This window comes from Nomia melanderi, chromosome 2 (genome assembly GCF_051020985.1).
Source record: "Nomia melanderi isolate GNS246 chromosome 2, iyNomMela1, whole genome shotgun sequence".
Classification (NCBI taxonomy): domain Eukaryota; kingdom Metazoa; phylum Arthropoda; class Insecta; order Hymenoptera; family Halictidae; genus Nomia; species Nomia melanderi.
The window spans coordinates 17,778,033-17,805,198 of record NC_135000.1 but is presented as its reverse complement, the minus strand read 5'-3'; the positions used below and the strand labels follow the sequence as shown (position 1 = coordinate 17,805,198).

Here is a 27,166-nt window from a genome sequence, read left to right as displayed (position 1 = left end):
AAGTCACTAGCTGCAAGGGAAGCAGTTCAACATTTTTGGTTTACAGTTACACTTATTTTTTATACTTATATGTGAATATTTTTACTATTTCCAACTGAAATTATAGTGATATAGAAACGCCTATTTTTACTTTATAACCTTATATATATATATGAGTTTTTTCATCTGACACTTATTTCATTCCAAATATTTCAAATTTAAATTCCTTAAGGATTCATATTTCTGATTTTTGTAATATACTATACTGGTAGATTTGTACATTTTTTATTCATTGCATAAAACATTTATGTAATAATAATAACAATAATAATAATAATAATAATAATAATAATAATGATAATAATAATAATGCATCATTTGCTAGCAGGTTAACGTAACCATGCATGTGCGTCATCTACTTAAGAAAACCAATTTATCAACAATTTCTTAGACATTTATTTTTCACATAATTCATCGCGTGAGTTAGATTACGAGTAGGACACTTTTTCCTTCGTACATACATGCTTTATATGCTCTAGGGAAATTGCTAGATTATTTGAACTTTGTGTATAGTGTATAAGTTGGTTAAGTGTAAAGAACTAGTGAATACTGAAATAACAATTGCAATTTGCAATGTGATGTTAAAGTTATTAGAATATATTTATCAATGTTTAATTTGGAAATGAACGTTGAACCGTAAATAAATATCATGACAATTCTTTCCAAAGTAACTGTTTGCTTGGTATTTTGTGAAACTAACTATACTTCAATAGATATATATTGATATGTTGTACATAACCTTATAATTTCAAGAGGTTATGTTGTGAAGTAGATTATTTTCTGCTAAGTTGACGGTGTTTTAAATAAATTACTTCTTAACGAATTTGAAAAAAATGGCGTATTTGACAAGAAAAGAAATAGATGAAATGAAACCACAAATTGAGAAAGCAGTGCATAAATTTCTTGGTTTTGGGGAACCTGCTATCGTAACTACGGCTGTCAACTGTATTACCTCTGGTTATGATAAACGTAAAACGGCAGGTTAGTACTATAATTGTTTAAAATATTATTACTCACTTAATTAGGTTTCTTGAAGACAACAATAAAGGTGATTTTTTTTAGCGGTATTAGTTTAAAGTTGGTCACATATAAATGTTAAGTATGTAATATATTACTTAGGTTGTTTCCTTCATAAAATCTATCCTAATAATAATTTAACATTTATTTTATATTTATATAATATTCTGATATATTATAATTTTCATGTAATCATTAAATCATTTTCAGTAATTTACATAAATTCCTACATTTATATATTTTGTGTATGACGTGTTTCAATTGGTAATTAAATTATAATTAATATATCGCTGTAAGTTATTTATTACTTAAGTGAAATAGACAATATATTTGGTATTTTAGATAAATTGTCTGCTTTACTGGAAGATAAAAAGGCTTCAAAATTAACTGAAAAAATATTTGCGATCTATGATGATGCCAAAGCAGCGCAAAAGAGTAAGAAACGAAATCATGTGGAAGATAAAGATAAAGAAAAAGAAGCAAAAAAACCTAGATTTAGAGATGATGAAGTAAAAAATGAAAAAACAACAGAAGCACAATTGTCTGCGGACAAGGTATGTATATTTTTATCAATATTAAAATAGTGTGTTATCTACTTTTAAGGTAATTATTTTTATATAGATACGACAAATGATGGCTAATGCTCAAAGAGAAATTGAAGAACGAAAAAGGGCATTAAAGGCTATAAAACAAGAAGAGATAGCACCAGTAAAACCATTACTTAAAACACGAGATTCAATACCAACAGTAGGTAGCATGTATAACCAAGGTCTTTTAAGTAAAACAGATTCTGACAAAGCACGTAAAATTGCTGCATTACAAGCTCAAATCAGAAGTAAACTGAGCTCTGGATTACTTGGTAATGTCAGTGTACCTGACAAACCAACTCCATTAATCTTGGATGAATCAGGACGAACAGTAGATATAACTGGCAAAGAAGTACAACTTACACAGGTGGTGCCAACATTAAAGGCCAATATTCGAGCAAAGAAGCGAGAAGAATTTAAAGCACAATTGCAAGAATCTAAAGGGCCAGAAGAAATTCAAGACACACATTTTTTTGACACTAGGATAGGTGTAAAACCAGCAGTACGTGGAAAACGTACACTAAAATTTCATGAACCAGGAAAATTTCAACAGTTGGCAGAAAGAATTCGTATGAAAGCCCAACTCGAAAAGTTACAAAATGAAATTAGTCAAATCGCAAGAAAAACTGGTATAAGTTCAGCAACTAAATTAGCACTTATAGCACCGAAAACTGAAGCTCTTAGCGAAGATGTGCCTAATGTGGAATGGTGGGACTCTGTTATACTAAGTGGAGGATATCCAAACGAAGATGAGCCTACTGGAATCAAAAGTTCCACTATTACTAATCTCGTAGAACATCCTACGCAAATGCGCCCACCGAGTATGTATACCTCAATAAAATATTACGAATATAAAGTAATATATGTATTACTTATTACCTATTTATTTCTTTTCATTTTTTTAGCTGACCCATTAAAACCAATATATATGCCTGTATTTTTAACAAAGAAGGAACGTAAAAAATTACGTAGGCAAAATAGGCGTGAAGCTTGGAAAGAGGAGCAAGAAAAAATTCGATTAGGACTTGAACCACCACCAGAACCAAAATTACGAATTTCAAATCTTATGAGAGTATTAGGTACAGAAGCCGTCCAGGATCCAACAAAAATAGAAGCTCACGTTCGACAGCAAATGGCTAAAAGATTAAAAGCGCATGAAGACGCCAATGCAGCTCGGCGATTAACCGCTGATCAGCGGCGTGAAAAGAAGGCAAGGAAACTTAAGGAAGATACTACACTTGGTGTACACGTGGCTGTTTACAGGTATACTGAAAAATAATATTGATACAAACATGATAATATACTAATAAGAATCATACAAATTTTAATATTATTTTTATAAGAAATTATTATCGATGATAAATATTATTTTTACAGAATACGTGATCTTTTGAATAACGCTTCAAAAAAGTTTAAGGTAGAAACGAATGCAAAACAGCTTTACCTCACAGGTTGTGTGATGCTCTTCCGTGATTGCAACGTTGTGGTAGTAGAGGGTGGGGCGAAACAATTAAATAAATATAAACGATTAATGATGCATCGCATTAAGTGGGAAGAAGATACTATAAAGGATAATGATGGGAACGATGTGCCCAACAAATGTGTTCCTGTATGGGAAGGTACTAGCAAACAACGTCATTTCGGTGAAATTAAATTTAAAGTTTGTCCAATCGAAAAAATGGCTCGCGAGCACTTTAAAAAGCATCAGGTCGAGCATTACTGGGATTTAGCTTATAGCGGAGCTGTTCTTGATAATACGGACGATATTCGATCGTAGAACCAAATTTTGTAATTTAAGCAATAAATATTAACGCGCTCATGTAAATGCGACCATAGATAATTTTAATACACTGTAAGTAAACAAATACTATGGAAACAGAATAAGAAGAGATCAAAACTGTAAACAGTGGCAGGCAGAGCGAAAATAAAAGTGCTCAAGGACTCTAATACGAAGTTTTTCTTAACTAATTCTAGAAACCCTTTATTTCAAATGTGAATTTGAATTTAAAAAACAGTTAACTGAATTGTCAATTAAAGATTATTAAAAATATTTTTATTACTTAAAAAATAAATTTTTTCTACAAACAATCGTGGTGAAATTTTGATTTTATATATTACTAAGACAACAAGGAAGATGATGCTGGACATACACCAAATTACACAAAATATTAACCGAAAGGTAAATTTAAATTTTCCGATAAGGATAAATTTTATGTACGTCATGTTACCAACGTACATAACTAAGTTATTTTTATACTAAATTTTGTAATCGAACTGTTGCGGAACTCTCAGCTCCACAAATGGTAAGAATCGGTCGATCAGTCGCGAAGTTCTAAAGAATTTTCAACCACAGTCGACATTACGGTCAAGCCTGTAAGTGTTAATTAGCATAGCGCAATGACACCGCGATGCCAACGCATGGCATGCAATGAAGGAATACACACAGGGTGTGTGTATATAACGCATTGCATGTATAAAAAGATGCGAATGCACTTTTGAGCCTTGAAACTGCACGTCCAACCGCAACTGCGGACAACAGTATCTATGAAAGGTGAACCTTGGTCTCGTTCATAATACCAATCCGACTGGAGCAACGATGCACTTTTACCGTGACTTTAAGTAAGTGTTACGCGCCGCTGTATTGTTGACACCCTATATTACTGTGATCCTTCTGAGCCCCACTCTTTTATCCGACCGGACGCACTCAGGTTTTACTTTCGTTCGAGGATCGGTCTCAGTTCAGGTTTGCCGCTACATGTTCTCGTACATAGCCGGTGCAAGTCTTGCGAAATTCGCCAAGGCGAATGAATTCTATCGCGTGTTGCCAGTAAGGATTGGTCACTATCGTAAAGGATAATAATTTTGGGAAAATGTCAACGCGTGTGAAACAAACATCGGTCGATCATGTATTCATCTTCCTGTCCCGGTGAGTGTTTCTGCTTTCTTTCTGTCAAATAACTGACACAATCGTCAAATTTTTATCATTTTCCTAGGAGATTAAAACGGTGAGTTGAACATGTAAAACTTTAACAACGATGCTATTCAGTTTCATGTATACTTTTGAATTTGCGTTTTTTGTATAAAACTTACAATTTGATTTTCGTGAGAAAAGGAAATGGAAAATAAACGAGACTAATTTAGTAATTTAACAAATTTGATATTGTAAAAACATTCTGAAATATTAAATATTACTATCATATACGAACAATTAAATATCATATGTCTACTTAAGTTACGTAATTGTTTTTCCACATAAGGAAATTAGTATTTTAAATAATGGACCTTATAATTTTTGATTAAGGACTTGTATGTAAACACAAAGCAACTATTATTGAAAATTAAGACTTTTCTCCGTTACATTTTGAAATTAAACCGATATATTGAAAATTAGAAACTGTATTTTTTCGAAAACTTAGTTTTCATTTTCAATTTCACGTTAAATGTATTATTTCACTTAAATTTTTAACAAAGTGTCACGGAAATTTATTTGTTTATGTCAGTCAAATCGAAGTAAGAAGTTAAAAATGATTTTTGCTGAAATAATTAAAAGACACAAAATATCATTCACTAAACTAATAGATGAAATATCTTTTGCAAAAAATAATGTTTTTCGTTTCAAATATATTACGAATCTTAGAAATTTCTCAATACTATTGCAGTCTTTGTCTCATTGGACTGCACTTTAAATAGAAGTACTTTTTGTACCTTAAAATACACTTTAAAGAAATACCTTCGGTAATAAGTCACACGAAAGAGTGGTTCCCATTAACTTACACGGTGTCCTCGCCATGGAGCAAAGATTGCGTAAGGAAATCACAGGAGAACCAGGAAGGAGTCCAAATGTCAGATAGCTATTCGTCGATCTCGTCTTAAGGTCATTTCACATTCGTTCTATTCATATATAACATTAGAATGATCGAAAACGCAACTATATCGACCTAGAAATTGGCTAAAGGAGTGAAGGTTAATCGATGAATAAACCTTATGCGGTAAGGGTAGCAACGAATAGTTGTCTAGAACGAGGGGAAAGGATACCTCCTGGACAAGGTCTTTGGAGTTCATTGTGATCTCGTGATAAATGTTGAAACGGATCACGCGACTCGTTCAATATTAGTAGACCTACTTCTCGCTAACGAGAAAGCTACTCTGTCGAGAAATCATGCGAACCTTCCCGTCCCAAAAATTTTCTCCTTTATGTAAACGCTATGTTCTCGTCACGCACCCCAATTTATTTACAACATAGATGTAAGAATGGCAAAAACTTATAATCCAAATGGCTCAACCCTGCGATCGTGTATTTTGATCCTATCTCGTCATTGTTAACTTAGATAATAATACAACTATTGAATTTACATGCCAATTATTAGGTAACTTCAAGGTATACTACTGTAGGATAGAAGTTACAGACAATTTCTCACGAGTTCACCGGTGGGAGGTGTAACATTACCACAGCGATATAAACTTGTATAATATATTCTCACGTTGCTAATGTACGAAGGGTTTTCTATTGCTGTACAGTTTTCAGTTTTGTTAGAGATAATACGATTCCTATTATCTTGTAAAGACGTGATTACCATACTCTTATGTACTTGTCGAAAGTACATAACTATGAACTATGAACAGATATTATCTATAAAGATATTCTTTGTTATTGACAGATTTTGTTACAAGAATATAGGAAATTATCTGTGCTGTAAATGCTCTATGTAATTATGAAATATTCGAAATATTGTTTATTTATCGTCATATTGCCACAGGGACAACAAAATATTTTTGAATGCATTTTCAGATGTTTAATTATTCTTTAAATTTTCAAATTTTCAAATTGGTTTCATAATATAAGAAGGAGTTTAAAACCAAAGAGTCTAAGAGATGCTGCATTAAATCTGTTCAATTAAATATTGAACTTATCTTTTCCCGCATAAAACAGATTATCGTGTTCATAAAACTCCTAAAATGAATGATAAAAACGTTAAAATCATATGCAAGTTGCGAATTGAGGGGCATTAAAGAAATAGAATTTTAATAAAGAATACTATTACTTTCACTGAACGTGCATCTTGGATTTTTTACACGTGTCGAAGAAAGTTTTATATTATAATATTATGAAACGTGATCACAGATACATACCCGGTTAGAACTTCTCCCGTGCATTCCCACGATATCGACGTTCCGATATTTTGTACAACGTTATTATTTTCAACTTCATTACAGATAATTGATGAATCCTATATTCGCAAGAGATTGCTCTTCAAAGGACTAAGAATTGCTGCAAGATTCTCGTTATTTACTATTGAGCAACTTCTCTATAGTTACAGCGTTGTTCCTTAAAGGTCTACCATTGCCATTCAATTTTCCGTACAGTAGATCAACCATACTTTTAATCTAACCGAGATTTCTTTTCCTGTATCCTAACGGCTAATTACTTCCAGGTACACGTAAGAACAAATTTATATTTCCTATCCTTAGATTCCAATTCGCAGATTCCTCGTCGCGTTCGTGATTGTCGAGAGCGCGACCCTACCGTCGAACATGTTACTGGATCTGAATAAGCGTACAAACGTTTCGATGCAAAAGTACCATCAGGCAGAGCAAGCGATCCTGAACTCGCACACGCATTTAAATCATGGGTCCCCGTCGTACTTTCTCAGCACGTCCCACGAAATAACTGAACACGCACAAAATCTGTCGAGGAGAGCTCTACGGATCGAAGCAATGGCGACAATGCTGGTGGAAGCTCTGAACATGTCCTCGAGAGAGGCGTCCTCCGTGTTACCTTCTGTCGCAGCCATTAATTGTCCTGACTCGTCTACTTTTTTACAAGTGATGGCCAGTTGCAAACAATTCGATTCTCAATACAGAACGCATAGTGGAAGGTGTAACAACGGCCTACACCCAACTTGGGGCGCCGCTCTGGAACCTTACATTAGGTTACTACCTCCTGAATACATGGACGGTGTTTCCTTACCACGTACAGACTTGCCCAGCGCCAGGGAAGTCTCTTTAAAAGTACATTCTGGGGGATTAGACGTTAAACACCCGTATTTGATGGCGCTCACCGCGCTGTTCGGCCAGTTTTTAGTTCACGATCTTGCTCACACACCTAAGATGGAACTGCCCGACGGTGCGAAACTCAAATGTTGCAATGTGGATTATGAGCATTTTCATCCGGAATGTTTTCCCATCCGTGCTGATAATGCTGTGGGGTGCATGGAATACTCGAGGTCAGCACCACATCCTGGAAACTCATTTCAGGTAACAAGAATATTCATCTTGCGTAAAACTTCTCACGTTTCTGATTACAAACTAGGTTGTAACAAGAGCAATTTTAATAATACATCCATTTGTGTAGTTGAATAAAATTTCTGGAAACTTAAGGACCTTGAAGAATAGTATTATTGTAAAATATCTAGCGAAATGTAATAATTTAATTTCTATTATAGTTATCGATAGCATCATATTAGTCCTTTATATCATATTAATCCTTTCTGAAGGATACTTAATCTCCCGCATTGCACCCAAGTTAAAAGACAATAGTTTCAATATTGGAGAATATTTACTACGATGTTTAATGGATTGTAGATAAAAGTAATGTTTAAACTTAGGGATGCAAATTGGGTCCTCGGCAGCAGATCAACCAGGCGTCTTCGTATTTAGACCTTTCCCCGGTTTATGGAAGTTCCGAAGACGTAGCGAAAGCTCTGCGATCCGGGAAGGGCGGTTTGCTTAATACGCAGAGGAAGAATTTGCCCATGCCTTCGCCGAAGTACGAAAGTTGCAGAAGCGCGAACAAAGCTTTCCCATGTTTTCTTAGCGGAGATTCGCGAGTAAACGAGAATCCCGGTCTCACTCTAATGCACGTACTTTTTCTACGGGAACATAACCGAGTCGCTACAGAGCTGGGACAACTGAATCCTCACTGGGACGACGAGAGACTCTACCAGGAAGCAAGAAGGATCGTTATCGCAGAAATGGAGCATATAACTTATAACGAGTTTCTGCCTGTTGTTCTCGGCGAAACAGCCCTCGACAAGTACGTGGTACCCTCTTTCGTGTCATAATTAATTTAACGGATTAACAGGTTGCATTCATTCGAGAAACAAATGCACCAGAAATTTTATTTAATTAACTTCATTTAGTTCGCTCGGTGCAAAAAAGTAAACGATTCTTTAAATGTAATTAAAACAACATCAACACCGTTTTATACCCTCCTTGCGTATTTATGTTTCCTTTCAAAAGTTTACGTAAGACTTCATTTACAAGTATCAAGTGCTACTTGCGTGGAACGGAATTACGCATTGAAAACTTAAATATTTAGAACGAACGAAAATACGGGTCGAGCTAGGTAATTGTATCACTTTAAATATTTTGTAAATTGTTCGTTACATTTAAAATGATTGAAAGTGAAGTTGTATCAAAGATATTAGGAGTGTTATGGAATTTATGTTTAGAAATTATTATAGCAATTTCCAGGGAGGAGGCACACTTTAAATGGTTTTTAATATACGAAATGTCCACAATATTACGCATTGCAATCAGTATGAGTGTTTAGTTTAGTAATGAGTGTATGTCATCATCTCTCACTTAAGAATATCGCAATAACCACTAGTACTTAAATACGTGCTTTCATATTTCTTTACTCAGTGTCTAATATTTTTGAAACGCGAAGTCAAATGTTGCATGATACACTTTAGAAACTTAAAATTTATTAATTTATTATAATACTGTATGCCCTCTTTAACCTTTTAGCTACTGTACGCCACTATAATAGCTTTCGTGTATATCATTTTTTTAAATAGTATGCCACTATAGCGGTACAATTCTTTCTCTGTCATCGATAATTGTGCACATTATAGTCCAATTTAACGTAATTGCACAGTGGAAAATTTTATTAGTCTCAAATTGCAGTGATATTACATATATGATACACAGATCGCGTCAAACCTTGCATTACAGAAGTACTGCTTCATGGCTAGTCCAATCGTAGCTAAAAGGTTAATGACGTATATTTTTGTTTGAAATATTTTTTCATATAAGAAAATAAATTTGAGGTGGTAAAGATAAATATCTTGCGTTGAACATGTTTTATGAAATAAAATATTAATAAATTTCAATGTAATGGCATATACTTAGCTGCATTAGTTTACAAATGAATAATTTCTCTATGAAGGAACATTGTAATTTCAAATATGACGCCTACTGTAACGTACCAACATATGTATATTTTAATTATGGTATGATTAAAGGTACCAGCTACGTTTAACGCATCGAGGCTACTTTCGCGGTTATGATACTCGAACGGACGCGACACTCGCGAATTCTGTTGCGTCGGCTGGACTCTTCTTCATCGCCGCGTTGACCCCAAAAACCCTCGACCTAGTTGACTCACGATCGGCATTAAAGTCTGGAGAAAGATCCTTATTATCGGCCTTCTATGCTCCACAAGAGTTTTATGAAGCAGGAGCTATCGATCGCTTGATCGTTGGTGCTACAGGTATGTAGGTTGAAATTTTCCTATAAAATGATGAGTAAATTATTTTTATATCACCAATTATATCTACAAATATATACAATATGATCCTGCAATAAGACGTCAAATTTTATAAGTGTATTCTATGTAGGGCACTATCATGATAACAAAATATTGTGAACATACACCCACTGCAGCTTTACTTTTAGGATACATTTCGAATATTTTTATCAGATAAAATGTGAATACGATTTTCGGAAATTTTTTTAATGAAAATCATTACACACATGAATAAGAAATTTTGTGCATTTTATTTAAAGTTGATAAAACAGTAGAAAAAATCTTACTTGAGGTTTTAAGCGATCGTTTCGGTTTAAAGGAAAGACTACGTTTTTGAAATTCATAGTGGGTTTCGTTTTGAAAAAACTGTTATTATGCCCGTAGAGATGTTTATATTTGCAAAATATATTAAATGAACTATTACATTTATTTTTACACTCGTCACATGATGTAAAAACGTTACAGAAAAGAATCAATGTAGATTTTGAAAGTAGTAGCGTCACGTTTCAAAATAAACCTAGGTTGACTGCTGTATAACGGTTTTTTATAAAGTTGTAGTATCTACTTTGAACATAAGTGATTTTTCAATGAAAATTTAGCAATCTCTTAATTTTTCACGGAAGTGTATAATCTAAGAATATAAAAAAAAATTTATTTTTATGCCGTTACAATAGAGAAACCATGAAGCAAGAATGTTTCTGTTGGCTCAGCTTAGAACCGCGTTTACGCATTGACATTTGATTCAAAGTAGGACGAAGGAATAATGAAAAGTAGAATACACTCATAAAATTTGACCTCTTATTTTGGGAATACTTTGCATAGTAGTATTGCAGGCATTTATTTCACAAGATCATTAACAAGTTTATTAGAAAGGAGTCAGTTAACAAGCTACTGAGAGTCGTAACATCACGCACGCTTCATTGGACTATTAGTCATAAATATTATTCATACAACTATAAAAGGAGCTTCCAATTGTGGAACTGCGTGTTTTCTTTTTAATGCATGAATTATAAATCGTGGTGCATAAATGATCTCGAAAAGCTTCACGTTTCTGTGTTTTAAATTAGAAAATATAAAAGGAATCATTCAAATTTCATGACAATTCGCTTAAAAACTTTTCCTTCAAATAATTCAATTGTAATTGTAAATAAATGCATAAAATATGGAATTTAGTTATAATTCCCTCTAATTTTAGTGGTAGCGTTTCGATAAATAACATTACATCGAGTGAAGCATAATACATTGGCATTGCAAATCATGTTTCAATTAAGTTTTATTAAATATTATCACAATCTACCGATACGTTGTCCCATGAGAACTTGGTTTTAATGACGATCTAGGATGCAAGATTTAATTTCCGTGACAGCGGGACATTCTAGGAGGCCTTTACCGCCAGGATTGAATGAAATCCTTTTGGAACGATACTTTCATGATGGAAAAAGCAACGATATTGCTGTGGATTACGCTGCACAACTCATACAACAAGGACGGGATCATGGCTTGCCACCTTATTTCAGATGGCGATCATTCTGTGATTTACCAGATATTAACAGCTTTGAAAGCCTTAGAGGATCGATGACCAAAGATACTATAGAGAAACTTCGGGCTGTATATAAGTAAGAAGAAGCACATTAATATTTTATATATAATTATACATAGTGGTAATTCGTAAGATGTACTTTAACAAATTTAACCAACACTTGAAATAATGATACTCCATAAAATAAAGTAAATAGCCGTTAAAATATAGACTGATCACAATTCATTATTGAATACTTACAAAATTCTGTTTTTGAGAAAAACAAGTTTGAGAATTCATCAGACATACGTGCTGTTGTATTACATTCTTACATTACTTATCACATGTATAGCTGTATTTCATCATATTCCTCGTAATTTTTTATTTAGAATCGTAACATTTCTATTTATATCATCAATTAAATGATTTGTATAATTTGTAAATGCTTGTAATAATTTTCACAGAAATGTACAGGACATAGATTTAGTGACAGGAGCACTGTCCGAAGCAACTGTATCTGATTCTGTTCTGGGACCAACGTTTCTTTGTTTACTGGGTCGTACTTTCCGAAATATTCGTTTTGGTAAATAAATTTGGTACACTGTTAACATTTTTTACGGAATACTCGTAATTGGTAATATATATTTTAAAAGCGTATGCGCTACTTGCATTAATATAATTAGTTGTACGTGTATTATACAGGTGACAGATACTGGTTCGAAAATGCGAATACTCCAGGATCATTTACGTTAAATCAATTAGAAGAAATTCGAAAAGTTACAATGGCACATGTTTTGTGTTATAATGGCGATAGATTGAATTTGATGCAACCTAAGGCGTTTCTTCTGCGAGATCGTTTCTTGTAAGTCTCTTATTTGAGTCTAACTATACCGTTAACATAATTAAACAATAATACTTTTTTAAACTTTCAGAAATGATGTGATAAACTGTACGATACACACGAATGCCTCACCGAATCTTTCAGCTTGGAAAGAGAATAAGGTTTCGTAACTTTTACTTTAATATGCACATGATAATATGTCCGTGATTGTACATAACAAATATTAATTTTAACTATTATTAATTGAAGACGTAATTGTTTATATTAATTGACGTTGTTCCTTACTGTAGGAAAAGTAGATACTGCACTATTTTTAAGACATATTCAAAATTACAAAATGCGTATGATGATATTCTTTTTATAAAATGTTAAATGTAATAAATGTTAAAATTTAATAAATCAATTTACCATATTTCCTTTCTATAATTACACTGAGATAAGATATAATCATACACATACCCATCCGTATACACCCATTTTAAAAATTACGTTTTCATTAACTCAATAGTTTATTTCCGTGGTGAAAGAATGACGATCCATAAATAATAAATTGAAGACTTTTTAAATAAGGAATGCAAAAATTTTATTTTTAATAACGAATACAAAAGTTTCGAAAATTTTGTCTTTAGATACTTATTGAATTTATATAATCTTTATACTAATCTTATAACATAAAAGCTTATAAGACAAAATACTGTATGTGTGCCTAACATAAATTGTTATATTCATCAGTTAATACATATCAGGTACAATTTTCTTTTTTCTCTTTCAGTTTGTGCCCATTCTGTTTTATTTTTGTAATATAAACATCAGTTAAGAACAAAGACGACAATTTTATTTAACATAATATAAAGCAATAACTAACTTACTTTAATATTATCACTGAGCATATCTATACATTATCTTTGAAGATTATATGTATGAAAAAATACATATTTTTTATCTAGATTTACCATGAAACCTAGCGCATTAAAATACTGTATATCTTCTCCTATTGTTAAAGTGTTAACTTCATTAATTTCTATCTAGAGAAATTAAGCTTAACTCTAGAAAAGTATATACAAAAATATATACAGTTTTCATAGGCAAATTATTTGTACAATATTATTATTTAATCTTTGTATGTTTGATATTTTTAGGAGAACTGATACTATTTAACTACTTTGTGTATTCTTTACTGGCAAATATATGACACAAAATATAAATTTATAAACAGATTAACTGTATTTTATTATTCACCGTAAATTTTTTCAAGATCAATTCCATGGAGTATCGGACAATATTTTATTCTAAAAAATAAAATTTCAAGATGGATCTTAAAATTCGAAATACATTATTATTATAATGTATTTTAATACTCTTAGAATATACAAACAAAATTGGCTAACTTATTCCTGCGCTTTGACATACCTCTTAACTCTATTAAGTGAAAATCCTTCAGGCATAGATGGTTTTTTGCAAGTGCATAGTATATTCATAAGAATTGGGAAAGCTTCTTCTTGAATAAGCAACAGTGACATAGCTGGACCTTCTGCGAATTCTCGAGGACTTAATGTTAAAAATCTAAGTTTTGATAAAGCATTACCAATTACAGATCTTATTGATTTTCTATCATCTGGATCAAGTAATTTCCTTGCACATTCAGCTTTTGCCCAACATTCTACAGCATTAAATAATTCAATTTCAGAATTAATTTGTAAATAGTTTTCCTTTAACACAGTTAATATGGTTTCTAATTCGATATCCTTCCAACTCGGAGCTTCCAAAACTTTATTTGTATTTTTGCGAATAACTTGAAGGCATTTTTCCATAAGTATTGGATCCTCAAATGATTTAGCAAGTTCATAAGCTTTACAAACTGTCTGCGGAGATAAATCAGAAGTGAGATATTTTTTACATTTGTCTACTAGCGGTGGGATCATATATTTTTTAGCACAATGACACAATCCACAAACTACTTCAAAACAATCCAAATCAACTTTATCTGTATATATATATTTCAAAAAGGCTTTGAAAATTTCAGGTTGAACATCTTGAATTGGTATCGGATCATTTTTCTCTGTCATGTTTCCATAAAAAATTGCTTCAAAAACAGGACTAGAAATGACCAAAAATAATTTGTGTCCCTTTAATATTTGTCGATGAGGATCTTTTCCAACGATAAATTCACAATCAGACCATTGGCCTGTCTCAAATAAATATTGGCCACGTTCTGAAATATTTTTTTTGTTTATTTGCCAATCACAGGGCAAACCCATTTTTATAGTATCAAAAATATGAAGTGAATTGAAATCCACACAATAACACAATGATTGAAGTGATCAAGTCAAAGAATAAACCAGATTAATTCCTGAAATAATAAAACTTTTACTGTAAAAGATAATTTACTGTAAAGATAAGCAAAGAAAATTACATAAATGAGAGATTAAATACCTCAAGAATAAAGTTCTGACATATGTTTAGGCATTTGATTTGACAATCATATGTACTTATCTTTTTGCAATATATGTTTCAGCTATAAACATAAAATATTATACCAATAGCACTAAAAAGATTTTGTAGAATAGTTTCTGTGAATCAAAACATACACAAGGTAGACTGAAGATGCATTCTAGGATCTTGATATTTGTAAACAAACGTGATCTAATTTTAAAAAACAATAGTTACATTTGCTTAGCAACGAAAATAAACAAAGGAAAGTGACAACAGAAAAGAAAATACTACAAATTACACTTCATAACTTCTTTATAGCACAGATTTTTGTTTGAAACTAACTACGCGGCGACGGAACTCGGTCGTAATAATAAAGAAAGGAAATTTGTATACTCTTGTTTAATCATCTACACAACTACAGTGGTATAGAAAACTATTTGTAAATCGCTTTTTTCAAATTAACTTGACATAAAAAAATAACCGCACCTCGCAATAAAAAATAATCGGAAAAATAAAATATTAATAATACACCATTTAAAAATAAAGCTAAAAAACGAAGATCTTTCAAAAAACAGAGTATTTGCACATATAGATTTCTTATAATTTAAACATTAATATTTTTTTAGTTAATGACGCAGTGAGATGCATAAACTTTCAGTAATGATAAATAGGTGTTTGTTGTTTTCCTTGCGTATCATTGTTAAATATTTAGGTACTATATTGATTACCAGTGTTTAAATATCTTTTTGATTACAAATCATCATTATGTTCAGATTATTTTTTAATTGTAAATTATCAACTACTGATACGAAACAAAGAATTATTACTAAGAGACTGAGTGTACAAGAACTTTTTTCACCCACTGTAAGTGTATTTATTCAATGCTTGCACGGTTTTGCAGTTCCCTTTTTTTATAATAACTAAAGTTTTGTTGAAGTACCGATTCATGTAGTTTATTGTAAGAATTCCCATAGTGGAATTTTAGATATTTATTTGTGAAATGATCTTTTGTTTAATTAAAGGAATTGCAAGCAGATTACAAATTGACAGAAGTCCACATCTCACTTGCTGTGCAAATGCTACGCCATCTAGATTCCTACACTCCATTACGTCGTTTTTCTGAAGTCGTTGATGCTCCGCTTTAACGACTTCAATGTGGTTATCGATAATTCAGGTAAAATTGTCTAAATTCTATTTGATTTAAATAAATATACGTATACACGAGAAAAGAGTGTTTTCAATATTGCTAATGTTTAAATAATAAATAATTTGAGTGGTGTTCGATATAGTACAAATAATTAAAATATCCTCGAAGATGTTAAAATCAGTTTAAATTGAACAATATGAAAACATCCATTTGGAACAGGTGTCAGTTTTTTCAGGTATAAATTGAAGATTCTTCTTGTATATTATATATGAATTAAGAAGGATTCATACAATTTTAAGTTTTCCGCGGATTTTTCATTGGCTTTGACCATCGTTGTGAATTTTCCCAATGGCGCATGCACAGCTCAGCTGTGTGTAATCGCGAGCAATTTATTAGAAAAATAATGTATTTTACAGTATTTTTATCCAAGTAGAAGGTGTACTGAACACGGTATTCGTAATATTAGGTATGTTGAAGAAGATTTCTTGCTGTCATTAATTAACTGACTGTGGAATATGTGAGATATGTGAAAAATCTTTTGTGACGGGTTTAGAAGCACCTGCATGGGATCCACCTTAGTTCTCCAAGCTTCCTGACAGACTTCTTCGACTTGTCAGTTCGTGAAATTTTTGGTTTCTGTTGATATATAAAGATGCGAAACGATTATTAAGCTTTGAATTTATTTAATAATTTTCAGAAGTTATATTCTTACAATGAAAATTCTTTTCAATGAAAGTGACAAGACTTGTTAGTATAGTTTTGTTTTCGAGTTGAAAACTCGATTTGAAGTGAAATATATTTAATAAAATATTAGTTAGAAGATTCGTTTATTTGAATTAGTTCGATAATCAGTGCCTCCTAGTGATCGTTTGCTTTATGTATATTGCGTTGAGTCATCATATATTGGGTATTACACTGTTCATCAACAAATTTTTTGTTAATATTTAGCACAATTTTGTTTTTTTTTAATTTTCATTTATTAGAATCTTTTCTCACTTAAAGATGAGATCAAAAGTGACAATTTTATTGAACTTTCTCTCTATGTCTTTTAGGATAATGTTTCTTAATCATCTCAGTATTTAAAAATTGTTTTACAAGTATAATGTTGTATATGTATTAATAATTAATTTATTGTAATGTTATTATTAACATAGTTAAACATTGTCTTTAAAATTGTTATAGTTAATAGAAATATTTTTGTGCTTTAGATTTATGTGATTAATGTTTTTTTATTTCTTCAGGAAACATGGACTGCCCATCTAGTATTGCAACAGTGTTTAAATTATACTTACATTGCATGTAGTCTTTTGTTTTGCATTGCTTTTGATGCATCAAACGGGACAATATATTTTTGAGGCAAATTACTTCTTAGCTTCGAATAAAAGAAATGGATGCTGTAAGAGACGAAGACAGGCGCAGGCGCCTGAGGGTGCTAGAGGAGCGTATAAGAGATCCAAGAAGTGTTACAAATATCGATTGCCTGTTGGATACAGTCCAAGCCTTGGTAGCAGATTGTGATCACCCTAGTGTAAAACGTATGAAGAATATAGAAGCATACATGAATAGATGTAAGTATTTTATTGGTTTTGTTAATAGTAAGTTCCTTGTTTATTACAAATTTGAAGTCTCTACAAAAATTGAATATTAAAAAATAATACTATATTAGATTATATATTTTCATTTAATATATATTTACACATGTTTTACGAATGGAATATAGAAAAAACTATTTTAAATTTCAGATGACTCGGTTGCTCATGATATTTGTAAAATGCGAATGCGTATGGATGACTTCACTTTGATAAAAGTGATAGGTCGTGGGGCATTTGGAGAAGTTCAGTTGGTACGACATAAATCTACGCAAAAAGTGTATGCTATGAAATTACTCAGCAAATTTGAAATGGTAAGGAATATAAATAAACACATGTATAGTATATTATATCCTTTTTCTTATTTTTGTATTTGTTATAGATTAAGCGTTCGGATTCAGCCTTCTTTTGGGAAGAACGTGATATAATGGCACATGCGAATTCCCAATGGATAGTTCAACTTCATTTCGCATTTCAAGATCAAAAATATCTTTATATGGTGATGGACTATATGCCGGGTGGTGATTTAGTAAACTTAATGTCGAACTATGAAGTGCCAGAAAAGTGGGCAAAATTTTATTGTGCAGAAGTGGTGCTTGCATTAGATGCGATACATCTAATGGGATTTGTTCATCGAGATGTTAAACCAGATAATATGTTGCTTGATAAACATGGTCATTTAAAACTTGCAGACTTTGGTACTTGTATGAGAATGGATGCTGTATGTATATCTTTGTTAATCTCTGTTAAACTTACAAAGTGTCATACGAATTTCTAGAAATATTATTATACTTTATCTTTTAGGATGGACTTGTTAGATCTGATACTGCGGTTGGTACACCTGATTATATATCACCTGAGGTACTTCAGTCTCAAGGTGGCGAAGGTGTATATGGAAGAGAGTGTGATTGGTGGTCAGTTGGTGTGTTTTTGTATGAAATGCTTGTTGGCGATACTCCTTTTTATGCTGATTCATTAGTTGGAACATATTCGAAAATTATGGATCATAGAAACTCACTACACTTTCCTCAAGAAGTAGATATTTCCCATTCCGCCAAGAATTTAATATGTGGTTTTCTTACGGATAGAACAGAACGCTTAGGAAGAAATGGTGTAGATGAAATAAAAAGTCATCCCTTCTTTAAAAATGACCAATGGACTTTTGAAAATTTACGAGAATGTGTCCCACCAGTTGTACCTGAACTTTCTGGTGACGATGATACTAGTAACTTTGATGATGTTGACAAAGAAGATGGACCAGAAGAAAGTTTTCCAGTGCCAAAAGCATTTTCTGGAAACCATCTACCTTTTATTGGTTTTACATATTCAGGAGATTATCAGTTAATGGCTTCTAGTGGAAAAGAATCAGTAGACGGATTAGAAAATCATATCAATAATGGTACAAGTGATGATATTAAAATTTCTCAATTGGAAAATTTATTGGATCGGGAGAAAAGGCAAGTAGAATCTTTGGAATCAAGACAAAAAGCTTTGACAATGCAATTAGAAGCTATGACACGTCGGGAAACTGAATTGCGCGAAGAAATAGGAAGAGCCGATAAGGAACTGACTTTACTACGACATAATTATAAAGAAGCACAACGTAGAGTAGAACATGAAACAGAATCACGTAGAAAAGCAGAGTCATTATTTGTAGAGTTGAAAAAGAAATTTGATGAAGAGCAGACAAAAAGAGCACGTGATGCGAGCAATTCACAACAAACTTCCGAACGCGTTGCAACTTTGGAAAAACAAATTAAAGAAATGCAATCAAAATTGGAAAGGGAAACAGAAACAGTATCAAGGTTACGAAAACAAGCTACCGAAATTACTGTAGCGCGACAAGCTTCAGAACAAATGGCAAATGAGTTACAAGTGGCAAGGGCACAGTTGCAGGCACAACGAGATAATTTACAACAAGAAGTTGCTACGTTACAAGTAAGCATTTTAGATAAATTGTTACGGTTATTAATAACTTTCGGTGATTAAATTATATCTCACATTCTCTCTCCTTCTCTCTTTCTTTCTGTACATTTGTATGTTATAGGGACAGTTATCAAAAGAGCGTAGTTCCCGATCGCAAGCTTCATCTTTAACTGCAGAATTAGAAAGCCGTCTGGCTACTCTTCATCTTGAACTTGAACATAGTCGAGAAAAAGAGGAAAAAGCAATCTCAGATAATAGACAACTAACGGAAAGAATTTCAGCGCTAGAAAAAGAAGCTGCCAGCTTAACTCTCGAGTTAAAAGCAGCACAAGCTAGATACAATCAAGAAGTCGTAGCTCATCAAGAAACAGAACGTTCTCGTATATTATCTAAAGAAGAAGCTAATTTGGAAGTTGTCAAAGGTAATATTTGGTTGTAAATGTAAGATTTTGTGACGCTGATTTTGACAAGACATACATTTTTATTCTGATATGCATAACAGGGCGAAAGAATAAAATATTTGAAGGTAATATGCATTAATCCTTATAGATTCAAAATTATAAATCAAACAAATACTTCGGACACTTATTATATAACGAAGCATATAATATATTTCATGTGAACAGTGTTAAATATTTTAAATTATACATGTTTCAAATCTCTCATTTTTGAAAGTCACGTTATATAGTTCTATTTGATTATTAATTTAACTGTATTTTAAATTCGTTTTATTACTAATTGTAATGTTTTAAATTTTCTGCTGCCTCTACCTAATGGTGTTTCTTTTTGTGTATGTATATTGCGATTAAAATTTATAATATTTATATAATTTTATAAACTAAAATTGTTTTCATAATTTAATATAATCCAACAGGATTACAAGCTAAACTAAATGAGGAAAAAAGTGGAAGACAACGTGCTGAATTACTTGCACAAGAGAAAGAACGACAAACTTCTATGCTTTCTGTGGATTATCGTCAGATACAACAACGATTACAAAAGCTGGAGGGTGAGCATAGGCAAGAAGTGGAAAAGGTAAAAGTATTACAGGGTCAGGTTGAACAAGAACAACAGAAAAGAAATGTTCTGCAAACTGATTTGGCGCAACAGTCATCTGAAGCAGGACGATTACGTGCTAGAGAACAACAATTAGTAGGCGAAGTTGCTCAATTAAGAGAAGCAAAGCGACAGATAGAAGAAGAATTACATCACTTAAAAGCTCAAAGAAATGTGGACCAGTTACAGACAAAGGAATTACAAGAACAATTAGAAGCGGAAGCTTATTTCTCGGTGAAGTTTTGTTTCATATTATTACTTTCAAAAAAGTTATTATTTTTCTTAGTCTTAATTGTAATGAATTTTATTTCCTCCTGATAGACTCTTTATAAAACTCAGACACAAGAACTTCGCGAAGAACTTGATGAAAAAATACGATTACAACAAGAATTAGAAGAAGAACGCAGTTCTTTAGTGCATCAGTTACAATTATCATTAGCTAGAGGAGATAGTGAGGCTTTGGCAAGATCAATAGCTGAGGAAACTGTGGCAGATCTTGAGAAGGAACGAACAATGAAAGAATTAGAATACAAAGATGGAGTAGCTAAGCATCATCAAGAATTGAATTCTAAAGAGCAGGTTATAAATCGTCTTAAAGATAGTGAAAGCGAACTTAAGAAGAGCGTTGATCAATACTTTAAAGAAAAGGATGATTTAAGTAAACAGCTTAAAGAATTACAACATCAACTTTCGAAAGCACAATTTAACGCTGAAGAAATAGAAAAACTAGGTAGTAAATTAAAAACTGAACAACTATTGAAGCAACAAGCTGTTAATAAATTAGCAGAGATCATGAATAGGAAGGACTTGTCTTCAAGTGGTAAAACAAAGAATAAAGCATCTGCAGCAGATTTAAGAAAGAAGGAGAAAGATTGTAGACGTTTGCAACAGGAGCTCACTCAAGAAAGGGAGAAGTATGGACAGTTGGCAGCTAAATGGCAAAAGGATTTACAAGACTTACAGGTCAGCAAAATCCAATATTAATTTTTATAAAAAAAACTCATATACCTATCTGACACGAATATATGTTTTCAGGCACAATTGGTAGAAGAAAATCAAGCGAAATTGAGATTACAAATGGAACTTGATTCGAAGGATTCAGAAATAGAAACTTTACAAATGAGGATCGCGTCACTGAATTCAGAAACTGCGAGTGTTTCATCTGTTGAAAATGACGGAGAAGATTCTGTTTTATCGGAACATGGTACCATGAGGTTGGAGGGCTGGTTAAATGTGCCAAATAAACAAAATATTAAAAGGCACGGGTGGAAGAAGCAATACGTTGTTGTCTCCTCGAAAAAAATAATATTTTATAACAGTGAAAATGATAAGCTAAACGCGGATCCAATTTTAATATTGGATCTAAATAAAGTCTTCCACGTTAGATCCGTTACTCAGGGTGATGTCATCCGAGCCGATGCCAAAGATATTCCGAGAATTTTTCAGGTGAACAAATCTCTCAGTAACAAAATTTTTATTTATTTATCATACAGTTTAACTTTATTCATATTCTATTTAATACAGTTGTTATACGCTGGTGAAGGCGAGGCAAGGCGTCCTGGTGACGAAGGAAACACATTGCCTGGAGTGGAATTGCCACAACTTACAGATAAACCAGGCACACAGTCGTTAAAAGGCCATGAATTCGTTTCTATATCGTATCATATGCCGACAACTTGTGAGGTATGCTCTAAGCAGTTGTGGCATATGTTCCGACCACCACCGGCTCTCGAGTGTCGAAGTACGTAGAAAAAGATAATATTCATTTACTATTTATTTGTAATTCGTGATTTGTTGATCCTTAAATACAGACAATATTTCAAGTTATATTGAAATTATATCGAATTGATATATTTTTTTCAGGGTGTCGTATAAAAGTGCATAAGGAGCATTTGGATAAGAAGGAAGATGCCATAGCGCCATGTAAATTGCACTATGACCCAAATAGCGCCCGCGAATTATTAATTCTAGCTGGTAGTCCAGATGAGCAGAAATACTGGGTCGCAAGATTGTCTAGACGTGTACAAAAATGTGGCTATAAAGCGAATTCTCACGTCGATGGCACTGGCCAACGTGTCTCGCCAAGGTAGCGTAGCTGTGCGACTCAGCGTAACCGGAGACTAAGTAGCTCTCTTGTATTGTGGCATCGCATGATTGGGTGTAGCGAGGTTAGAGTCGTTTGATTTTTCTTGCACTCCCATTTTCCAGCAGAGGTCCATACTTTTATTAAGACTTATACAACACAATAATGATGCTGATATTTGGTGTTCAGAATAGGTGTACACATATCGAATTCAGGTTGGAATTTTGAAAGATTTTTACTGTATATATAAGATTGCTTGAGTACCTGAAAGAGACACTAAACCGTGCGATGTTTCAAATTCTGTAAGAGCAGAGGTAGAGTATAAACAAACTACAGTGACTAAAGAAACGAAAAAGAATTAGTGAATGCATTTGCGAAGGAAAGATTCTACTTTAATGCAGTGTTTTCATTATAGTGAAATATTGAGTCTTGACTTAAAACTTGTGTCTCAGAAACAAAATTACAAATTATTGCATAACAGTACAATCAGTTGTATTATACATTTACATATTCTCAGAAATGATTAAAGTTAGAAACATTCCAGTAATTTTTTGTACATGGAAGTTTTCGAAACCTGAATCGATATAAATCGATTAAATCAATCCCAATCGAATTGAGTTACTATCCTTTTAACTTTCAAATCTAATTAGAACCGATTTTAAATAATCCTATTATTTTTCACGTCTAACCGAATCGGATCAACTAAATTGATAAGTACTGAATCTGGTTCTTTTTTAAATAAAACAATTTGAATGAGCGTTTAAAGTTAATATATGCAACTGAAAGGGAATGTTAAAATAACAATTATAAAGCAATAGATTATGTTGTGTTTTACTTCTCTTCTTATGAACTGTGAATATTGTATATGATGAAATATTTTTAAGTAGTAAATATGTTTAATCTTAATTATATTCTGCTTACAAAAATGAAAGGTAGAACAACAAACCATTATTAATTGTGTTCAATTTTTTGTATTCGTATTTCTCCAAGCGGTAATATGTTATAATATTATTTTCGTTAAGCATGCATGAACGTATTGCACGATTAATTTAAGAAATTTAAAATTTAAATTTTATTTTTCAATTCAAATTACATACATGTATATTATCTGGTAGTTTCAATTATGATTTGTTTTTATACTATTTCTATATATTTTTTTCCATCAAAAGATTGTTACTAGAGCAGCCTAAAAAATGTTTTGGAACAATAAACAAATTGTTTTAACGCCAGGAACTAATTTCTCGTGGATAAATAATCTGTTCCTTCGGATTTATTTATTCTTAACATGATTTTCAAGTATGATATGTTGTGGTTTCAATAATATTATGGTTTTTTTAATTTCTTTATTTACTAAACCAATGAAATTGGTAATAAATTTCGAGTTGCAAGTAGTTATGAATGTTGCATTTTATAATGTATCACAGTAATTTAATGTGCATAGTTGTTCCTGATCCTCGTAGTTGTGCAGGAGTGTGAACGGATTCCCAAATGTTTGTTATATTCAACAAATGCTTTTTTTCAAATTGGAACTCTCACATCTATTTCTACATTCTTCATAGATAAAAACCGCTTTTGAAGCTTCTCTTGTTGCATAAGCATATAAAGGGTATTTCTGAACTACAAATAAAAGCTGAAACCATGAAAATGGTTTGCTAAGGAAAGTTTTAGCAAACATGAGTCAGTAAACTAACAGTTTTTCAAATAATTTGTTTCTTTTGTATACGTTAACCAGTGTCTTATTATGATCTGTCTTCCGATTCTTTTATCGATATTATTTATTATTTGTAGCAAGTTCTATCAAGTGGATAAGTTTTCATGCATTGTTCAGAAGTACCTTGTATTATGTTTTGATGTTGCTCTTGAATCAAATGAGCCTGCCCAATGACTCCACAGCCGCTCGATCCTTATCGATTTTGATTTCTATTTTTCAGAGAGTCCACCAGATCTACTTTGAAGCCATATTTATCGGTGCAACAACGATCCGCGACGCTGCCAGCAAATGCTAGTATGGGCAAGTGACCATAACTGGCATACATGATACTCGATTGAAATTCGTTGCTTCAACGTCCTTCCTATTCATCAGTCGAGCGAATGAACTCGATTAGTCGTTTGCGCGCATTATTGTTAACGGGATTCAAGTCCATTAACATTTTACCGGGCCTCGTGACGCTATCAGAACTCGATTTTCGTGTATCTAAAAAGCATCCAGTCGGATTTGTGAACCAAGCGAAATCGGTCGGTGATATTATCTCCCGCATGAATTATTATCTGCAGCTATCTCGTTAAACGAACAGGAAGAGCATCACCTAAATGTGCAAGGTATTCGCGTTAGTGATACAGTAAATTAGTCACAAACTACATAAGAGAAAGGGAGTAGAATAGGAAAACGATTAATCACAAAAAACTACTCTAATATACACCGGGAGAAAATGAAAGTATTTAAACACCGGTGTCCACTGTTTTCAGTTACCAGTACTGTTTTACAATGAAGTTAAATATTATTCGCATTGGATTATATTTCAATACGAAGCTACATTCTTATAGAATTATATAATTCGATGTAAATAAGGTTTAATTCAGTATCATATTGATAACAATATTACTTATTGAAAGCAAGATTCAGCGGTGCTTAGGTACTCTTTGTCACGCGTTGCAAATCAATTTTGGAAACTAACAGTATAATGTCCAGAGGATTGAACTGAATCACTTAATTTTTCATATAAAAGAAATGAAAAATATCAATCGATTCTTTTTTTTTTTATTTATTGCTTGCCATTTGCTTGATAGTACATGACCGCGTTTAATCTAATAAAGAGGGACTTAACGAAATGGAACTCGCATTTGGAAGGAAGTAAGAGCTATCTTAGCAAACGGAAGTTGTTACCGTGCGTCATTGATAATAACGTTTACAAGAGGACATACAGGTGGTCTCGGGTTCTGCGCGTAATTATACTCAATAATCAGTGCTGTAGTCTCAGGATCACCGAGTCGTTTTATAAAAGTTTTTCACAGACCGAGAGAGAACGGATCGAGTTTTTATAGTGATTCTTTTTTCTCGTAGACGCTTAAATATGATTTCCCCTTGTATATACATTCTGAGTAACTGTTATCGGTCGATAGCGGCTCGTTCGTTAGTTTCGGGACGAATGCGTTGAAAAGGCATCGAGATGTTCTTTAACCCTTTGGATGTTCGGGTGGTTACACCGCGTGCGGTGGACGCCGATCGGAAAATTCACGAACACGTCCGGGAGACATGTTCACGGGATTTCATCACACGGCATTTACCAGCATTCGAGTCTTCGGTGGTTAGCATCGAAAGGGTTACATGACATAAGACGTTCGTGCGACATAGCTTACTACATTCACGTTCGGAAAACACGTAATATTGTACATTCACCACGGCAGATTGGAAGTATTATTACTTTTATACGTCTCGAGATTAGAATATTTTAAGTACCGTTAGGTAAGATTGGAATTGTCTTGTGTGTAGACAGATGCTTGCTTGCCCAGTTAACTAGTGCGGCTGCCAAAGTTTCAGTTTTAGAATGAGAGACGTGGGTCGGACGTCGTTAGCGCCCCGATCGGCATCGATGTAGAAACAATTGAACACTGAAAGTATTTTTAATCGCAAATTTATCGATGTAAATTAGATCGGACGTATTCATCGAACTTCGAAATTTGTGGAAGCCTCGATCGTTTCATGGCTATTTTAGGAATAATTCGAATGAACTAGATTTTGTCCATACCACGGATCGCCAAACCGTTCCACGCAACTGTTAGAAATCGGCTCATTCGTCAGTGTAATTAGAATCTTAACAGTGTTTTCTAATTCTATTGAAAAAAGAGCTGCGACTCATTCCACTTGCGTGGGTAATTTTGTACATACATACCCTTTTCGATTTTTCTGTTTCCCTTTTTTCTTTTTCCACAAAACTTCAAGTTTAACGTCGTCCAATGATTTTCATAACGTTCGAACGTTCGATGGATATTTTGTACATTGTAAATTCTCGTCCCTATTGCCATCGCAGAACGTAGACGCGGTTAAATGAGAGAAGGACAAAATGTCGTGGAACCTATAAACGACAGTGAACGCTAAGGAACAGCGCCGCGAACGAGCTTGATTGTATAGTAGAGATAATATTTACAGTTGTAACTTAAGAATTTTTAATACGATGTACGATATTCGCTATTACCTTGGAACGAAGAGCATAATTGAGAAGCTTAGGAAGTTACGTTGAACGGTGCCGAGTGAGATTAGCGAGCGAGAGGCATCGAGTGAATAAAAAACAACAAAATGGAAACGAGTAAAAAAAAAGGAAGCGAAATTATAACGAACATAGAGAATGTATTATTAATCGTTATCGCCGCTTGTGTTCTTATTGTGGTACCTCAGCAACGT

The 27,166-nt window shown here is 32.9% G+C and overlaps 4 protein-coding genes across 25 annotated transcripts; 3 read left to right on the top strand and 1 right to left on the bottom strand.

Annotated features, from left to right (window-relative positions):
- Window positions 1–356: 356 nt before the first annotated feature.
- On the top strand, window positions 357–3,590 carry Prp3 (pre-mRNA processing factor 3). Its single transcript, XM_076364368.1, has 5 exons — window positions 357–1,020; window positions 1,399–1,610; window positions 1,678–2,464; window positions 2,549–2,906; window positions 3,021–3,590. Exons 1-5 carry the CDS (start codon window positions 873–875, stop codon window positions 3,418–3,420), a joined length of 1,905 nt encoding a protein of 634 aa, XP_076220483.1. The 5' UTR covers window positions 357–872; the 3' UTR covers window positions 3,421–3,590.
- A 569-nt stretch (window positions 3,591–4,159) lies between these two features.
- On the top strand, window positions 4,160–13,105 carry LOC116433580 (pre-mRNA processing factor 3). Of its 5 annotated transcripts, none has more exons than XM_076364927.1 (9): window positions 4,171–4,262; window positions 4,352–4,569; window positions 7,127–7,898; window positions 8,249–8,676; window positions 9,890–10,137; window positions 11,540–11,789; window positions 12,157–12,275; window positions 12,395–12,554; window positions 12,625–13,103. In XM_076364927.1, exons 2-9 carry the CDS (start codon window positions 4,514–4,516, stop codon window positions 12,701–12,703), a joined length of 2,112 nt encoding a protein of 703 aa, XP_076221042.1. In that variant the 5' UTR covers window positions 4,171–4,262; window positions 4,352–4,513; the 3' UTR covers window positions 12,704–13,103. The 5 variants fall into 5 exon arrangements, with proteins under 5 accessions (XP_076221043.1, XP_076221042.1, XP_076221044.1 ...); XM_076364929.1 differs by lacking the exon at window positions 4,171–4,262 and adding an exon at window positions 6,858–6,976 and having other exon boundaries at window positions 4,321–4,569; window positions 12,625–13,104; XM_076364928.1 differs by lacking the exon at window positions 4,352–4,569 and having other exon boundaries at window positions 4,160–4,262; window positions 12,625–13,105.
- Window positions 10,013–16,056, bottom strand: LOC116433579 (BTB/POZ domain-containing protein 2-like). 10 transcript variants are annotated; one of them, XM_031991820.2, is made up of 5 exons: window positions 15,907–16,052; window positions 15,122–15,176; window positions 14,967–15,048; window positions 13,944–14,883; window positions 10,013–10,157 (listed from the first exon to the last, which is right to left on the bottom strand). In XM_031991820.2, exons 4-5 carry the CDS (start codon window positions 14,789–14,791, stop codon window positions 10,094–10,096), a joined length of 912 nt encoding a protein of 303 aa, XP_031847680.1. In that variant the 5' UTR covers window positions 14,792–14,883; window positions 14,967–15,048; window positions 15,122–15,176; window positions 15,907–16,052; the 3' UTR covers window positions 10,013–10,093. The 10 variants fall into 10 exon arrangements, with proteins under 10 accessions (XP_031847680.1, XP_031847674.1, XP_031847673.1 ...); XM_031991814.2 differs by having other exon boundaries at window positions 15,830–15,978; XM_031991813.2 differs by lacking the exon at window positions 15,907–16,052 and adding an exon at window positions 15,695–15,835.
- On the top strand, window positions 16,008–27,127 carry ROCK2 (Rho-associated, coiled-coil containing protein kinase 2). Of its 9 annotated transcripts, none has more exons than XM_031991801.2 (13): window positions 16,008–16,140; window positions 17,355–17,681; window positions 17,856–18,016; window positions 18,085–18,423; window positions 18,507–19,640; window positions 19,750–20,050; window positions 20,131–20,154; window positions 20,512–20,918; window positions 21,006–21,647; window positions 21,720–22,130; window positions 22,209–22,425; window positions 22,548–22,770; window positions 24,699–27,127. In XM_031991801.2, the coding sequence occupies exons 2-13, from the start codon at window positions 17,501–17,503 to the stop codon at window positions 24,784–24,786; spliced, it is 4,128 nt and encodes a 1,375-aa protein (XP_031847661.1). In that variant the 5' UTR covers window positions 16,008–16,140; window positions 17,355–17,500; the 3' UTR covers window positions 24,787–27,127. The 9 variants fall into 9 exon arrangements, 7 of the variants coding, with proteins under 7 accessions (XP_031847661.1, XP_031847660.1, XP_031847664.1 ...); XR_004236313.2 differs by lacking the exon at window positions 16,008–16,140 and adding an exon at window positions 16,177–16,579 and having other exon boundaries at window positions 22,548–22,852; XM_031991800.2 differs by lacking the exon at window positions 16,008–16,140 and adding an exon at window positions 16,177–16,579.
- Window positions 27,128–27,166: the final 39 nt, after the last annotated feature.